General features: G+C 41.4%; 1 protein-coding gene across 7 annotated transcripts in view; it reads left to right on the top strand.

The window, feature by feature from the left end:
• PHKB (phosphorylase kinase regulatory subunit beta) overlaps positions 1-18,737 on the top strand; it is a 142,291-nt gene that overhangs the window by 10,170 nt on the left and 113,384 nt on the right. For 4 of the 7 annotated variants that reach the window (XM_053400230.1, XM_053400233.1, XM_053400232.1 and 1 more), the window contains 2 exons: positions 10,778-10,867; positions 14,379-14,517. In XM_053400230.1, the coding sequence (XP_053256205.1) occupies positions 10,778-10,867; positions 14,379-14,517 (229 nt within the window). Of the gene's footprint in view, positions 1-3,626; positions 3,642-10,777; positions 10,868-14,378; positions 14,518-18,737 lie in introns of all 7 variants that reach the window. The other 3 variants (XM_053400229.1, XM_053400227.1, XM_053400228.1) reach the window with 1 other exon arrangement.

Raw genomic sequence — 18,737 nt, 5'->3', positions numbered from 1 at the left:
GAGACTGATACAGCAAAGGGGCATTTTATTCCTGCTGGTCTATCTCTTGCCCTGGCTGGTCCAAGTCCTGGGGCTGTGGATGTGATGCTGATGGTGCCACTTCAATGAACCCTGCTGTTGTTGGCCAGATGTTAGGATAGCAGCCTTAGTTTAGTAGCAGGTGATTTTTATCCTCAGTCTTTGATGGCAGACACTGAGGAAAATATGGTTGCAATTTGACATAATGCTGTGCAGTCACTTTGTGCTGTTGCACAAACCAGCTATTCTCAGCTCCAGCTGTTGATGTGCACAATGGAAATAATAATACTGACCTACCTTACAGGATATTTTGCAATGATTACAACATTATATATGTGAAGTGCTTTAAACAAGCTATATGTGCTATACATACTAAGTATGTGATCTAGTTTTGGGTCTGCTTTTAGGTTTAAATCAGGGCCAGTCATTTGATGTAGCTTATCACTTTTGTGTTAAATTATTCAGCTATAATCTTGATAGGTTTTAGGGACAGGCTTGAAATGTTGACAGCTCCTGCTTTAAAGTGTCAAATGAGGCGTACTTGCTGCAACTAGTTACTGTTTTTAGTTGTGACTGCAGAGGGACATAAGATCTGTCCCTGTAACAACAACAAAATCTATAAACCAAATAACAATCTACAATGGGTGATATTCAATTAAATCATATTTAGAGTAGACAATTAAATCAATGTACTCATCATTTAGGTCAGTTGATTTCAGTGGGTCTACTCTTCAGTGTGACTTAGTTGGATAACACCCAATGTGAACCCTTTCCTGTTTTAGCAGCAACATCTTAAAATAAGCCAGGTACATAAAGGTGGCTCTTCCAGTAGTTTTTAGGATACTGTAAGACCACCACAGCTTCAGTCATACATATTTGAATGTCTGACAGGGGTGAGAAATTTCTAACTTTTTCATATTGCTTGGGGAAGACGTAAAATGCCTTATGAGAAAAGAGAGCTGTCTTTTCTACACAGTTCTTTGTCCTTTAATATGGATATTTATCATTCTGATCTGTTAATGACCTTACTCTACTGCAGAGTTTGCTTTCTTAATCTGTGTCATGTCCCTGCTGGAGCAAGGACACCAGCTTTGACCTCACATAGCCAGTGGGATGTTATGTCCCACTACAGCAGCTCATAAGATCAGACCATAAACCTGTAAGGTATTACTACAGTTATATGCTACCTTCTGTTGAAGCTGTTGTCACACAAAAGTTTGGTCCATCCCACCAACTTCTGCCCACCTTTTTTGTGGGACAGCTTGGCACCGGCACTAGGCACATCAAGGTCATTTGGCATTAGGTTCATCTACCACAAAGCATAGGATTAGGTTTAACTGTCAAAGTCACTGTTCTAATGTTTGTTTCTAGAGTGCTTTGTTGCCTCCTGTTGTCCAAGCAGAAATTGCAGCAGATAGTATAAAAAGACAATGTGAAGTGCCCTTGTGTAGCATGGAGCTGTAAATAATGACCATCCAGCAGTATTGCTGCTACATAAATGGCTTAGGCTATACAGAGACTGAGCAATGAATATTGTGTTGTGCATTAATGGTTGCCCAGTAAAATACAGAGCCTCCCAAGTCAATGCCTAAATGCTTTCTAATGTAAAATAATCTTTCTTGGATGTGGCAGCTACTAATCCAGGGCTGTTTCATCTTCCTGTAAAATGGAGCTGTGTTTCTAAAACATTGTTATTTTGGCAAACTTGCTATCGGTTAAATGAGAAAATAAGCACAGCACCCTATCAAGAATATAATTCTCTGCTTATCTTAATGTTTGCTAATTTGTGAACATTTGGATATGATTTTTTAAATAAAATAGATAATAGCTTTTTCACAACAGAATATGTTTGAAAGGGGGTGGGTGGGACACATACAGTGCTTTGTAGCAAAACACTGCTTTTTTCATTATATGCCTTCCCTGGCTTATCATCAAGATAGGCTATGAAAGATATTTATACATATCTTTTTCTGCTTGATTTTGCAGTGAAACCATAATCCCATGTTTATGACTTCCATTTGTTGCTATGGAGTAGATTGCAACACTGATTAAGCGTAATTTTAACATAGGATTTGTTAAGCAGAGAATTTAAGCTGTCTGATCACAGCAACATATTTTGTCCATTTAAAATCCTTTTAAGCAGAATGAGCTGTCTGGAAATCATGAAGCATATGAGAAATGGATTTGTGTTCTGCTGGTCAGACAAGATATAATTGTTTCTCACATTTGGTTACTTATAAAGAAACACAGGTCACTGTTAATTTGTGTACAAGTCTTAAATTCACATGGTGTTCCCATTTTACTTTTCACTTTTGAAATGGTTGCGAAGCTGGATCAATTATTCTGAAATGATCTCATTAACTTGTTTCAACCTTGGATTTGTTTACATGATCAAGGGATGAGCCTGAGCTGAGTTAACGGGATCATTAATTTTAACAGCACCTTTGGCTAGCTAACCCTGTGAATGGCAGTTGGGATGATATCTTCAAGGCACCTATAATTCACAATTGCATGCCATAAACACAGGATTCAATCAAGCTGAAAGGATGTTCATGCATTTAAGAAACCAAACTACTAAGGGGTGTGTGATTACAGGATCCCGGAGTGCACCTCATGTGTAACCACACCTCTGGGAGATTTTTGGTTGGGCTAAAAGCACCTGGTAGTCATGACTGAGCTATCTGCTATGGGCAAAAAAGAGCCATTCCAAGGGCCAGACCAGAGTTATTAAGCCAAAAGTCAGAGCCAATGGAGAAAACCAGAATATAGCAGAGCCTGGTAGATGGTTGCTACTTAAGCAAAGTCCCAACCAAAACAGGAAGCCATTTTATAGTCCTTTCTGTCTAGGAGGATCCACTGGCCAGTCTCTGTGGGTTGAGCCAATCCAGAGAGAACATTACTTCCCAGGAAGATGAGAGTTACTGGTTCTAGTTCCAGCTCCTGATACTGGTTAACATCTTCAGTGTCCCTGGGTAATTTAAAATAACTGATGTGGTAGCTATGTGTTAATAAATAGGAAGCCATCACAGGGCAAGGATTTGGTGTAGTCACATGACAAAAGATTTTATCATCTTCCCAAAGAAAGTCTATCATTGTGTTTCATTTTGCACCCCACATTTCAAAGGAATTGCATGAATTTATAAGCGGTGATCTTACCTCTTGTTTGTGTTGGAATAAGAATAAATGGTCACGGTGCTCAAACATTTCCCAGTAGTGGCTTCACTACTGAGGCTGTTTGCATCTTTCCTCTCATCAATATGAGTAATGTCTTTGAACAGAGTGAATGAGGGAAAGTTTATATTTTAGAGCAAGTTTACATTTAGTCAGAAATTATAACTGGGAATAAATGGTGATATATGATACTTTGACTATTCTCAGCATCTGCTTTGAAAATCAAGAGGAGACCAGTGTAGACTGTGCACTAGTGCTACATGATTAAAGGAAATTGATGTATTGAATGGACACACTGAAGACTGGTTTCTCTGCTTGAAATTTTCCCATTGTCAATATATATAGAGAGAGAGAGGGAGAGAGAGAGAGAGAGAGAGAGAGAGAGAGAGAATGCTGTGATTGTAACAACAGTTATTTTATTTCTTTGTTGGCTGCAGATGGCAGATTTCCTGGTAAGTGTATATATTTTGCAATGACAACATTTCTTTTTGTAATCTACTCTGCTACATTATTAATGGGCTTTCTTTAGGACTGTTTTTTAGGGTGCCATTGTTTGGTATTAGAATAAGACTATCTGGTGGCGAGGTGGAAAAGTACTGTTAATGTTGCATTACAACTTGCATTAGTATCTTTGGTGATCATATTTCTTAAATACAATTATAGTTCTTATTTCAAATGATGCCAGGAACAGTTTTTATTCTCTGTAACAGCCATTTTATGATATGCATGATCCTAATTTACTTTGTGGTTTCGCCTTGTTGGATTCTGAACTGAAGTTTTGCACTGAACTTCCACAACTATGTTTGCAGACTCATAAATGTGACACTGCATTATAAGTCGCTGCCTTGTAAGGCAGTTTCATGACCACACTTCTCATAATATTTTGAAAAACAACAACATGAAATGTTTGTATAGGACAAGCTACTTGTGAAATAAACTTGGGACAAATCAGCTTACAGTTGAAAACTTAAGATCAAGTTGATTTTGATGTTTTTTCTTCTTTAATGTAGAATGTCTTGTCTGTGTGTTTTTCCAATCTTGTAACTTGGATGGCCTGAATCTGCTTTTGGATTGTTCGAAGAGCAAGAAGGGTTGATTTAATTTATGTTTCCATTGATGCACTATTAGGGCTTATACAGTAATAATTGATTATGTACAACAAAATGGCAAGAGGCAAGCTGAAAGTAAGTTAATTTGAGATTCATTATGGGTATTTAATGCACTCCTTAAACCTAGAAAGGAACTAATTAATGCCATTTTCCCAAAGCCCTCTTGCATTTTAAACCATCAGGGTTGCAATGCAATGCAGGGCTTTCAGAAGAATGTCTCTTTTCTTGTCTTGCATTACTATGGATCTAGATTGTATATTTCTGCAGAAGATGTACCCTGACATTATTCTCTGTTTTGTTGGGGTGTTGCATGCAGGCCTGGTGGGCAGCAAAGTAAGCTGCAGCTGTAGGAAGAGAAGGCAGATAGAAATACAGTGGTATCTCGGGTTACATACGCTTCAGGTTACAGACTCCACTAACCCAGAAATAGTGCTTCAGGTTAATAACTTTGCTTCAGGATGAGAAAAGAAATCGTTCTCTGGCGGCGCAGCAGCAGCAGGAGGCCCCATTAGCTAAAGTGGTGCTTCAGGTTAAGAACAGTTTCAGGTTAAGTACGGACCTTCGGAACGAATTAAGTACTTAACCCGAGGTACCATTGTAGAAGGAATCTTCCTTCATGGAGCAATGCAGCTCCTCCTAGGGAATCCCGGGGCAGAATGGGGCAGCAGCAAGGGTGTAGCCAAGAGGGGAAAGGAGGGAGCTGCCACTAGCTTAAGTAAAACAATAGAAATACTTAACTAACTGACCAATCACATTGGTTCTCCCTCCCCCCCCAGAAGGCCTGTCCTCCCTAACAAAGTCCTCCTCCCCTCCAATAAAAATCCTGGCTACTCCCATGGGCAACAGAGAACTTAGTGTCCAAATGGAAACTCTCTCCCTACAAGAACCTATGGCATATATGGATGTGAAGTCTTTGAAATCCTCTGCTGGTTTAGAGTAAAAGGCAACTGTCCTGCTTCACTGACCTTGGTCTTAGCTCATCTCATTGTTTGGGAAAGAAACATTTGAATTTGAATCCAATTGTATCAGGATATTTTGGGAAAATATTTGTGTTTGTTGACTTCATAGTTATTGCTATTTCTTTAAGTGCTTTGTAAGCCTCAAGACCAGAGTGCGTCTTACATTTATATTTTTACCGATGCAGCCCCCCTCCCACGTGGGAAACATTAATTTATACACATTTATTGCTGAACATTGCCGGATGTATTTTGGTCTGTAATGCAAATCTGTGAGTTTCAACTAGCTTCAGATGAATTAGGGCAATAGTGGAGCAAGGCAGGCATGGAGGTCTAAAATGTAAACCCTCAACAGGAGAAAAATGCCCAAGTATGAGCTCCCCTATGGTCTTCAAGTATAAAATCTCAAAACTGTTAAGCAATAGTGCATTCAAGTAAGAGGAAATTTGCAAAATCACCAGCTGGCATGCTATTATTTTCTTTGTGGATTACACTCAATATCTCAGCTTTACCTGAAATCAAAATACAAATGCCTTCAAATAAACAAATGTATGGTGAATGCACACGTATATTTGTTGTAGCAAATCATGGCTTCTCAGTGTGTGTAAAAGGATTTGCAAAATGATTAACTGCAGGTTTCATATGGTTTCTTAGGTAGAATTGCTCTTTATTATGAAACCTCCAGTGGAGGAATGCGGTAGAACCTCCAATCAGTGAACACTCAAGAGCTTGTGTGGTCAAGCAAGCAAACATATTTTAATAAATTAATACAAATCAGAGGCTTCTGTCAATACCTTTTTTCTTTCATAAGTTCTCTTATAAGACACCATGAAAATGGAAGGTGATGTTTCAAGTTAAAATGATGCAATTTTCTTTGTAAGTGGAAGAAGCAGCACGGAGTAATCAAATTAGATACATCAAAGACTTGAGAGTACATGGCTGATTTCCATTATGTCTCATTGATATGGAATTAGTTTTGTCTAATTTTGAACTGACTCAAGTGCAACCTTGAATACTGAAGTGTGCTTTGACTTTGTTTTCCAGTTCTTTTGCATGTGTATTTATGGAACTAGGCTGCATAGAATAGTGAACAATACTTTCTGTAGAGGTGATAGTGTTAATAGCAGTTGTCCTACCTTTATTTTGCTGAATTCGTTTAGTCAGTAATATAGACTCATTTTCTGCTGAATCTTTACAAGGGCTGTTGTTTAATTTGGTGACTTTACTATGTAGCAAACCTTTTCATGTTTGTATTTAGGACTATTCTTTATACATGCTGACTGCGTAAACTGACATCAGGGTTCATTTTAATTAGAATTAATCAGTTGTGTTCATATTAAATAGTCTACAGGATTTCTCAGTATACAAAGTATTGACCAATTTTCCTAACCATGATAATGATAGCAAAAACATGTTTTGTGGCTCCTCTCTCCCTCCCTCCCCCATCAACATGCTAAGTAAATGCAATATTAGAGCTATGCCACTTGTTCTCTTGATCTCAAGTATTGAAGTTTTTACAAAAATGTGTCAGCAAGTTAGAGTGGAAATAGATTTTTATTTTTAAAGACATTTGGTTACATTTTGTATAGCTGATTTTTTTTGGTAAAGCATTGATAGAAAAACTTGTGACTTAAAACTGTTTTTATGCTGAGAGTATAACATTAAGGAATTACTTATTGACTGACAAATAAATGTAAGATGCATACTATATAATTTAACATGTCAAATTTTAGAGAGGTAGTTGTGTTGGTCTGCTTCAGCAAAACCAGCAAAGAATATTGATTTACTGTGGTATAAACTTTTTGTGGGCAAGCTCCATTTCATCATAAATGTAGTGTTATCGCTAGTTGGTAGAGATACCTATTGTCATGAGTGCATGGAGTCTGACCTGGAGGAGGGCATCAGTGGATTGGGAGGTGGAGATCCAGATCCAGGGGAGATCCTGGTGGGTTATCTGGAGAGCAGGCCATCCTGATTCCTGTGACATTGGATGTCCCAGGTGCAAAGTCACAAGCCATTGAGCCAATCCTGGTGCCTTCCTCTGTCAGCACAACATCTTCCCATTTGGGGGAGGCAACTGAGGATACATTTGACAGCAAGCTGGCTCTCTTGACTCTGTTTCCATCTCCAAGAATGCAGAGGTGACTGTGCCAGTGTGAACAAACCATGTATGCCCAACATTTCCGTGCTTCCCCAGTCCCAAGGTTCAGATTCTATAACCAGCAGAATATGGTTTATACACCAGTGGTTTAAGCACCATATACGTTATATTCTTAATTGCTCTAGCCAAATTTTCCACAGTATGGGAGTTTCAGTCTCTGTTGTGGCAGAGTCTATTATGCCAAGATTGTTATTAAACATAATTGAAGTTTCATTATATGGAGGAGCTGAGGTTTTCTGGGAGCCATATATATTAGTTCTTAACAAGTCCAGATCAATTGACCAGTTAGCCAAGCTTTCATTAGAGGAATATGTAGCAAAATCTCTTATTTGGGATAAGACATCTCCTTCCCCGTTACTTGCATACGTGCTATATAAAGGACCAGGGCTGTCCTTATAAGACATATTAATTACACCTTGCTGCAATTGGTTTGTAGTTAACTCTGCCTCCCTTGATCCAGTTGCTGAGTCACAATAGTCCAGCATAGATTTCTGGACTAAATTGGCAATGGAGTTCTGGACGATTTATCTGAAGCACTGAGGTTCTGTGCTCATGTAGTCACCATGTTAAAACCATGTTAAAACAGTTGCTCTCCCAGCATCTGTCCTTCAATTAAAACATATGACTTTTAAGCCCATATAAAAGTAAAACAGATATGCTCCTAGCCTGTGTGTTGCATTTAACATTAACTGCTGAGCCAACTGACTTTAAAACTTTAACATTATTAAAAATAAAACAAATTAAAAGTAGAACAGACTGCAGAATTCAAGGACAAACAGCCTTACTCATTGCCATCTTTACCTGGAAGAACAGCACCCTATTTTCCTCATAAGATGCTTTCACAAACCATATTTTAGTCCTGATTTGTAGGGCAACTAGCATGCACAACCTATAGCTTGCCAAGTGTGGATGGTTTGGCAAACTGTGATTTGTCAAGGACCCAGAATTAAGTTAATCTGTTGTTGTATGCAAGGGGAGGGGAATGTAGAAGCACTTAAGTCTGCTTGTGCATGTAACGTTATACCATAGTTTGGCATTGCATCTAAACCACATGTTTACTTGTTCTAAATCAATCCATTGTTAGTGCTTCACATAGTTAATCTTTTACTCTACCTCCATTGAAAAAATGAGCACGAAGCATCAAGCTTAATTAGAGAGGCGTCCATCTTTATAGCCCATATACACAAGCTATGAATATATTATTCAAGGAACAGACTTTAAAAAATATATTTAGCTAGTTACCGATTTGTAATTAGCCTCTTGATTTTAATGAGCAAGGTTGGCAATACAAAGGCAAAGTGAAGTGGATGGAAGCACAAACAGTTCTATTCTTCACAATTATAGAAACAATAATAAAATCAACCTTGACACTTCATCCAGTACCTGAAGTTCTTTATCTCCTATAAAGAAAAAAATGAAATTATTGCATACACTTTTATTTAGAACTAATAAGTTTTCAGATGTTGAAGGAAATAATATAGCTATTGTTATTGTAAAGGTGTAGAATGGATGTTTGTCTTTTCTGTGCAGTTGTGTTACATTATAAGGCTCTGCAAATAATTATCCAAATAATTATTCTTTCTGGCGAAAACTGATTGCTGAAGAAAAATACTGCAAGGTAGTAAACATAGTTACAACTTGCTGTTGCGGTTTTGGTCTTGGTTGACGCCTGCCTCCTTAGCCAGCCCGACTGGATGTAAACAAGACTAGCCTAGAGGCAGCATGCAATGGCAGACAGACCCATCTGATCCTTCTCTATCCTTTCCCTGACTGTACAAAGAGCAGAGGTGGCTGGTGGGTGGCTCTTCCAAGCAGAGCAGCAGAGTAAGGGCAGAAAAATGAGGCAGAGGGAGCACTGCTGGGTGTCCTAGAAGCTGACTGAGCACCCTCCTTGGGGCAGCCAACCTCCAAGAGGGGAACACACTGCAGGTAAGCCGCATGCTGAGAGCCCAGTGGCGAGCCAAGGCCCAAGAGAAGAAACTGGTGCAGCTTTGCAGGTTTGGGGTAGAGTGCCAAGGAAGGTTAGTGTATTAGCCAACTGAATAAAACCCTTCGTAGAATAGGGGCTATAGCAATAGCAAGCTTTCCCCGGACTAGAGATAAGAAGTGGGGTTCTGAGGACTTGTCTGTTGTAATCCACTCCCAATGGTACATCTCACAGCCCGTATTCTCCCGCTCTCTTCAACTGGTTCATCTGGAGAAGGGGGAACTCTCACTCACCGTTCTATTCATTACCATGTGGCTCAGCTACTTTTTAGATGGAGCACTGACTGCTATTATGAGGAACTGAAACATTTGTACTTTGTAGGTAAATATGCTGTTTTCAGGTGGTTTTAGTAATCACGGTATCTTGGACGCCTTGGGTTGCATTCATTGTCAAGCTGTCACATGTGTTCTGTCTGTTCAGGCATATCCACTTGCCAGATAGAACGAGCCACTCTCCCTTCTCCCCTGTGTGTTCTTGTAGGGGTTTTCCCCCTCCACCTGAGTCAATTGTGGGGGCAGGATGGGGGCAGGCTGGTTACGCAAGCGAAAGCTCTTGTGCAAGCCTTCATTTGATGGATTCATTTGGTGAATTCTGCTCCTAGTGTACCAAATTTCAGCATTCTGTCTGTTGTGGAAGTACCCCCACTTAAAAAAAGAAATTCCCAGATGGGATTTCCTGTACTAAAGCTTAGTTCATCCTGACTCCTTTAGCTGTTTTAGAAGGAATACACAGGGATTGGCCCCGTTTTGACTGTCCTTATCCGTTCGGTTTTAAAAAGTGGAAGACCTAGGATTATTTTTTAAAAGGAGAATAATGTGGTATTTTGTGAGGAAAATTCAGAATTTTAAATTGGTCTATACTTTTAATTTCATTTATTCAGGTTTGCACAAATTTTATTTATGTTAACTTGTGTTACATTTGTAGATCTGGAGTTTCTTTTGTTTGTCAATTTTCTGCATTGTAGTAGTCCAGTGATTAGATACAAAGAATTGGATATGAATATGAGGCTCTATTCCAACACACTATTGGGGTGGGGGCCTTTTCAGCTGTGGTACCCAAGATCTAGAAGGTTTGCCTGGCCCCTTCACTATTTGCTTATAGATAGACTGCTTCTTCAGCAAGCTTTTCAGTAGCTTATCCACATTATTTTATATTACTATAGGCTTTTAAAAAATCTTTTCAAAATATTGTTGCTGGTTTTATTTTTATTTTTTTAATCCTTTGTAAGCCACCTTGGCTGTTAGAAAGGTGAAGTATAAAAACTGAAAATGCATACATGAAAATGAATAAAAGGGCATTCTTGACAATATCTTTATGGTTTAATTTCATGTTACTCCTATAATTCTAATCAAGGTGTTATAATCTCTTCCTTTAGGTTCTGTATATGAACCCCTTAAAAGCATTAACCTTCCCAGGCCAGATGGAGAAAGTCTGTGGGATAAGCTGGATAGTTACTATCGGATAGGTAAGTCAAAGGAGAGGCAGTTTGTTTTGGAAGTAATATGTTTACTTTTTGTGAACGTAAGTTATTTAAACAATTAGGAAATCACAATTTTTGTGTATCATCCTGTGGAACCATCAGTATTGGTGAAAATTCAAATGTTCTTTAAATGGTTTGGAAACTTGAATACCTTAGGGAAGGACTACCTCCTCCCATTTATCTCCATTCTGATCCATGTTGAAGGTCTTGCTCTGGGTTCCACCAGCTGAGGACAAGAACAGGACCTTTATGATGTCAACACTGTGAAATGTCCTCCCCCAGGGAAGTCTGCCTGGTCCCTATTATTTTGTTGTTGTTGTTGCTAATCTTCTGTCACAGTTAGCTGTTTAAGGAACTTCCTTTGGGGGCAAACGGACCTGTGCTTTCTTCTCTCTGCTATGTTGCTGGGCAAAATACCCTAGTTTCTTGCTGATTTCTTTCTGCTGATATATTTGCTGTGCTTTATGTATTTCTTATTGATTGTTTTATTGTTTTGCTTTATTTTTTCCCTCTTTTACTGTCAGCCGCTTTGCCTTTATTTTTTGAAAAGTAAAAGAAGTAATTTGAATACATAGTTCTACGTTCTTGTAATATCACTGGGATCATGAAAAGTACAGGTGTTTACATTGTAGCAATGCTCACTTGTTTTCACATGTTCAATCAAAAGTACCATGTAGACCAGGGGTCGGCAAAATTTTTTAGCCGCGTGCCGGTCCACTGTCCCTCAGACCTTGTGGTGGGCTGGAGAAGCGGCACCGGGGGGGCGGAGCTGGAAGAAAAGGTGAGGGGGGCAAGTAGTCCTCCTCCCCAACCCCAGCCGCTGCGCTTTCCTTCACTGGGGCTGCTGCTGCTGCCACCACCACCGCTGCTTCTCGTGGGTAGGCAGAGAGAACTTGTCTGCTCTACTCTCTGGCCCACAGGAGTACCAGGGGGGCGCCGGTGGAGGGAAGATGAGTGGCGCAAAAGGACTGGCTCCAGAGAGGGGCTGCTTAAAATGGTGCTTAGCCAGCTCAGCCCAGCTCCCTTCCTCCTCTAGGCAGAGCGGGGAGAAGCCAGGAGGAAGGAGGGAGGAGGCGCCACTGCGTTGTGTGTGAGGGAGAGGTAGGGAAATGGAATGGCGCAGGGGGGAAAATGGCGCAGGCCGAACGAACAGAATTCCCATGCCGATCTATGGACAGTCTGCAGGCCGGATCCTGAAGGCAATTGGGCCTGATCCACCCTGCAAACCTTAGTTTGCCGACCCCTGATGTAGACTAAGATTATATTTGTTCAGGACTGAACATTGCTTATATTCAGGGACATTCAGTTGTTCTGCCATGTTAAATCTATTAAGGCAAATAAGCAACCAACAGTGAGCCATACGGCCTGCTCAAATGTGCTGTGTTTTCAAGCAGTGAATGCCTACCCATTTGTTTGAATCCTGCCAGAGTAGGATTCCACTAGAGCAGCGAGCTTAATTATTCAGTGGCAAAAAATAAGCAATGACAGTGCAACATCAAACAGTCAAGCAGATGCACTTGTACTGTGTACAACACTACCTTCAAGTAGAGCTTCTCACACAGACCATCCAGTTTAAATTCTAAAACTTGGCAATGGCTAACCTTGCTGCTCTTTGCTATCCTTTTCATAATTATTCAAAAGTATTCATAATTATTCAAAATTATTCATAATTATAAATGCCGTCATTTCATAATTATTCAAAATTGACAGCCTACTCTAGGATGAAGTGCCTTCACTTGAGTGACCCAGCTGGCAAAGTTCAAATATAAAGAATTTGTATCTTAAAGTTCAAAATATTTTAAATGAATGTTCATTTTTTATTATGGCAGGTCAGATAAAGAGAGACGGTGGGGGGAATTCTGAGCAGACAGGTCTGCTGACTTATTGTGCTTGGTAGCTGTTGTGGCCAGATTACGGTGTCCACTACAGTGATGGACAGCTTCAATTGGTTGCAACAATTTCTCCTTCCTTTGGCAAGCCAGGATGACTGTGGTATGCCTGCCACCTTTTTTTTTGCTACCAGTCTTGGCTCCTTTGACATGTGGCGTTGTGAAATTGTGACAATACCCACTTGGATGTTGTTGTGATAAAGCAATGAAACACGAGTGCTGCTAGGGAAATAACACCAAGGACTGCAGGGCTTTTTTGCCTCTTTCTTCTCAGCGCAGTGGATTGCATCCTACCCCAAGTTACTCCCAATGGTGATATGGGACATGGTGTTGTGGCAGGAGGGGCTACAGGCAGAGGAGGAAATCAGAAGAAATTGGGCATCTGTTTCTCCAATTCAGATAGCACAAGAAGCTCTTTGGAGCCCAGTTGTTATGATGAAGTTGTTATTATTTGAGAAACAGCATATTCAGACAAACACGTTTTTCCTTCTCTGAGCAAGATTCCAGTTCATTTTACATTCTATATTACATTAAATAAATCCATCATTGTTTTTCATCTGTCTCCCAATATAGAAGTTATAAAATGACCTTCTAAAGTAGTAATGGGCTGTTCTTGGAACCTCTAGCCTAGTTAAAATAAACTTTAAAATATTATCGGTAGAACTTCCTTGAGAATAATTAAAATTTATGGTTTTCATTGCTTGTAGGCATTTTATATAAATACTGAATAAAAGTTTACTTGTAAAGAGAGAAGGGACTGAAGACTATCCACAGAGTAAAAAAGATTTTTATTTTAATTTTCCCCCAGAAGCCATAATTGAACCATAAATAGCTTTCACATGGAAGGGCATTTCTTCAGTATTCTGTTCTGAGGTACCAGTATAATGCTCTGAATGTGATTGTTCAATAACTAAACTTTCTATAAAGCATAAAAAGTGGAAGAATCTAAACTAAAGGTGTTATAAAGAAGATAGTAAGATTACATTAAACTAAAAACACAAACTGGATAAAACAAAGATAGACATGGCCAACTCTGCACCTGACGCATTGTAAAAGAATTTTTATTTTTATTTTTTGCTACTGGGCAGGATGAGCAAGTGTTAAGGAGGATTTTGCCTCTTATTAGGTGTTGGGGTATGCTAAAATATGTGGTATAATGGCAGTTTGTTTCCATGCAGAGTTCCAAAGGAACTGGGAGTTGTAGATTTGTTCAGGGACTGAAAATTCTGTGATAGCATAGTCTAGGCATCTCATAGAACTAGTGTCCTCAGGGTTCCTTGAGGGGATGCTGTCACAGTTAAACTGCTTTTTGTAGTGTAGACAAAGCCTAGGAACAGCAGTCAACAGATGTTGCCAAGAACAGATCCAGAGCAAAAGGCACAAAGAAAAAACAATAGAGAAACATGGGGAAATGGTGAAAACTGATATTCAGTTTTGTATGTGCATCTTTTTCCTTGCAACATCATTAACTTATTTATTTTTTCTCACTTTTCCTTTTCCATGTTATCTGGTTTTTGCAGGTCGTATTCCTTTGTTTAAAAATACTGTACTTTCTGAAACTGGAATAAATTTGAAGTAATAGTAATAATTGTTGTTTATCTTGGCAGTCAAGTCAACAGTGTTACTTTTCCAAAGTCCAACCACTGGCCTCTTTCCTACAAAAACACTGGGTGACAACCAAAGGGCAAAAATACATGACAGTCTTTACTGCGCTGCCTGCGCCTGGGCCCTGGCACTTGCATACAGGTAAAAATGGATGAGTTCTTGTTTGTGTGGTCCAATGCACTTAAGTTACTAGTCCACAAAAATGTTTAGTGACCAGCCTTCCTTCCTTCTTATGCTAAAAAGGCATTTGTGGCAATGGAGTGGGGGTGGGCAGCCACCACAAAGTTTTGTAAAATTTATATGCACTATGTCTCAGGTTGTTGTATTATAATCATTGTCTTCTGCACTGCAAATCTTAGCAACCCAGAATCTCCTCACTAGATTTTAGCATCACTTTTATCCATGGAAAATCATTAAGGTCAACTACCTTGGCTTCTGTAAGCAGTAGCGGTCATTCTTACATAGCTGGCTTAGCAATCTGCATCTAAAAAGTCATGTTGCCTTTCCTCATTTTCAGTTTCTTGAGTCATTCTTGAGACCATTTCAGTAAGCACCAAGTAGCTAAACTATGCAGACTCACAGCAGTATACATCCAGTAATGAAACATTCAAAAGTAATATTTGAAAATACCCAAATAACTCAAAACACCCATTAAACTCTTTTACAACTGAATAAAACAGTTAATTTATGTAATTAATCTACATCATTATTATACATTGAAATTATCTGATCAGCAGAGTTCCATGCCAGTCATCAAAAACTGACCCCAATTTCTCCCCCATCCTTAATTATAGAGGCTGTTTCAGCAAATAGAGCTGCCTTGTCTGTCAAATATTGGCACTCTCTATGTAACAATAATATTAATTTTAAAAACACTCCAATAGTTCATTTTCTTAAAAGGAAAAGAAAGCTTCTGAAAACCCTAATAACTAGCACTTGATTTTCTAATCATAGTCTTGCAGTGCTACAGAATTGCTTCAATTTCAATCCTTTCTGTGTGTCTTGTGTGTGGGGATACTTTCCTATAGGAAAACCTAAGCATCTGGGTTGGGGAGAACTAGTGCAAATAGCTTGTGTGAACTAGTGGTACATATATGTGTGTCCTGGTCTTACACTCTGACCGAGTGCCCAGGTTTGCCTGCTCTGTTTGGCAGTAGCTTGCCAGAGTCTTAAGCAGAGATCTTTTGCACGCTTTTCTGCTGGATCCTTTTTGCTTGAGATGCTGAGGGTTGCATTTTGGACCTTCTGCATGCAGCACATGTGCTCTACTGCTGAGCTTTGGTCCCTCCCGCACTTGGCATATATACCTATTACATTGGGAGCGTTAGTAGAGTAGGCAGGCATTAATGTCTGCAGACTAATCTGACTTGATCATCCTCTGGCTTTCTACTACAAGTGCCACTGCATGTCCTCTGCCTCTTTATTAGAACGATTCAGCTTCCAGAAGTCTTCACCTCATTCCTTCCATATAGTTTTTAGTTAGGCTTTCTGACTAACTAAAATTTAGGCTTCCATTCCTTCCATGTAGGCTTCCTGACTATTTCCTCCACGTGAAAATGTGGCAAAAGGGGCTGCCTTTACCACAATCAAGAGATGGGAAATGTGCTCCCTCTTTCCCCAGCCTTACACATAGGAGATTGTGATGGGATGATGAGCTGCTTGTGCGTAAAATCCTAATCCCTCAGAGTTTGGCTAAGTCCCCAAACCTCTGTCTGTGATGGAGCTCCTTAAACATGACTCCATCAATCGCTCGTTGAATCGGACAGTGGGCGTTTACGGAACTTCTTCCAGCATAAAAGCTCCTTAACGGAAACGCGTCTTCTGGACTCTCGGCGTGACAGTTTCCGCCGAGGAGTGGGTGTCCCTACAGGAGGTCCTGAAATCTCCCCGCTGCTCCCGCTTGAAGTGTCTCTGAGCCCTCCCTCCGACTCACTTTCCCTTGGAACTCCACTTCTCCCCCTGCTGGTCCCCTCCTCCGCTGAATGGTCTCTCTCACCCTCCATGAGCCCTTTCACCTCCTTAGTCTCAGATGGCAGTTCCCTGACATCCACCTCCCCTCCAGGGCCCCCTTCACCCCCTTCCCTCCCCTCCTCTGCGGGAGGCGAGGGAGCAAAACCCCTGAAGGAACCTCCCTCATCTTCCGAAGTTTCGAACACTTCCCTCCACCTTTTGCTGTCTCCGGTTTCCAAGTACTCCTCCTCATCGGAGTCTGTTCCTCCTTCCAACTCCGATTCCCTGAATCCCTCCAGTTCCTCCTCATCGTCGGTGGTGCCAAAGTACTCCCTCCGAAACCTCGCTACTGGCTGAGGTTTCCTGGGGAACCCTTGGTGAAACGTTTCGATCAAGATCTCGTCACGGACCTCCTCTGCCTTCACCCAGGTGTTTTCCGACTCCGGTTCCCCTTCCCACGCGACCAAATACTCCACCTGATTACCCTTCCACCTGGAGTCGATGATTTCCGACACATGGTTGCGGCTTTCCCTTTCTTCTATGGCTGGCCCCCGTGTGGATACCCCTTCACCTTCCCCCCTGTATGGTGACAGTAATGACCTGTGGAATACTGGGTGCAGTTTCATGTGGTTCGGTAACCGGAGTCTGAACGCCACTGGGTTGACCTGTTGGATGACCTCAAATGGTCCCAATCTTTTGGGTCTCAATTTCTTGCAACCCCCCTTGAACGGCAACCCTTGGGTTGATAGCCAGACCCGACTCCCCACCCTAATTGTTTCACCTTCCCTTCTGCTCTTGTCTGCCTGCCTCTTATATTCTTCCTTGGCCCTTTCTAAGTTGAGTTGGAGTTGACGATGGATCGCTTCCATTTCTTCTACAAAAAGTTCCGCTGCCGGAACACTCCATCTTTCCCCTCCTTCCCCTGGAAACGCCCTGGGGTGGCACCCATAATTAGCCAAAAAGGGGCTCATCCCGGTGGACACATTCTCAGCATTATTGTAAGCAAATTCCGCTAGTGCCAACTTTTCGACCCAATCGTTCTCTCTGTCATTGACATAACACCTCAGGTATTGTTGGAGAATACCGTTTGCTCTCTCCGCCTGCCCATTGGTCTCAGGGTGCCTGGCAGTCGAAAAGTTGACCTCTACGTGCAATAAGCTCATAAGTTTCCTCCAGAATCTGGACGTGAACTGTTTCCCTCTGTCGGAAACCACCCTCAAGGGGGCGCCATGCAGTCTGAAAATATGTTCTACAAACAATTTCGCTGTTTCTTCCGCCGTGACTGCATGTGAGCAAGCTACAAAGTGACCCATCTTAGTTAACAGGTCTACTACGACTAGTATGGCGGTTTTCCCCTGGGATTTGGGCAGATCAGTCATAAAATCTATCGACACCGCCTCCCACGGTCGTTCTGGTGTGGGTAACGGTTCTAATAACCCCGCTGGTGCCCGCCTTTCTCCTTTGGCTCTCTGGCATTGGTCACACCTTCTCACATACTCCCGTACATCCTCCCTCACCTTGGGCCACCAAAACTCCCTGGTCACCAACCACATGGTCTTGTGTTGCCCAAAATGCCCCGCTGTGGGATTGTCGTGCAGCTGTTTGAGTACTCTCCCCCTCAATTCCCCTTCGGGTATATATAGCGCCCCTCTGTAATACAATGCCCCGTTTCTTTCTTCAAAACCCCCGGGGTCTTCTCCCTCTCTCCTTAGACCTCTGAGCTTGTCTTGGGCGTACTCATCATTTACCGTTCCCTCTACCAGTTCTCTTTGCCCCACCCAGGCCGCACCACACACCCAGTGGTCCTCTGGGATAATATGTCTCTCTTCCGGCGCTCCCTCCCCCTCCAAATATTCAGGTTTGCGAGAGAGAGCGTCCGCTCTGATGTTTTCTGGACCTGGCACATAGCAAATTTCAAAATGGAATCTGGAGAACTCCTGGGCCCATCTCACTTGTCGTTGGTTGAGCACCCGTGCCGTTCTCCAATACTCCAAATTCTTGTGGTCCGTACACACTTGCACCTTATGTTGTGCGCCAATTAGTAAGTGTCTCCATCTCCGGAACGCTTCGTGAATGGCGAGTAGTTCTCGGTCATATACCGTGTAGTTCCTCTCGGATTTGTTCAGCTTACGCGAAAAGAAGGCACACGGTCTCCATTCCGACTTATTGCTCCCTGGCTGAAGCAGCACCGCCCCCACCGCCCGGTCTGAGGCATCAGTTTCCACTCTCATGGGTTTTTGTAAATCCACATGCAGGAGCTGTTCTTCCGAAGCGAATGCCCTTTTCAATTCCTCAAAAGCATGCTCCGCCTCCGCTGTCCAAACGAATTTCTTCTTGCTGCTTAGACAGTCCGTGATGGGAGCCGTTAAGTGGGCAAAGTTCTTGATGAATTTACGGTAAAAGTTCCCAAA

This window comes from Podarcis raffonei, chromosome 8, assembly GCF_027172205.1.
Source record: "Podarcis raffonei isolate rPodRaf1 chromosome 8, rPodRaf1.pri, whole genome shotgun sequence".
Classification (NCBI taxonomy): domain Eukaryota; kingdom Metazoa; phylum Chordata; class Lepidosauria; order Squamata; family Lacertidae; genus Podarcis; species Podarcis raffonei.
Note: the sequence above shows the minus strand (reverse complement) of the source record. Positions and strands in the feature narration are given on the sequence as shown.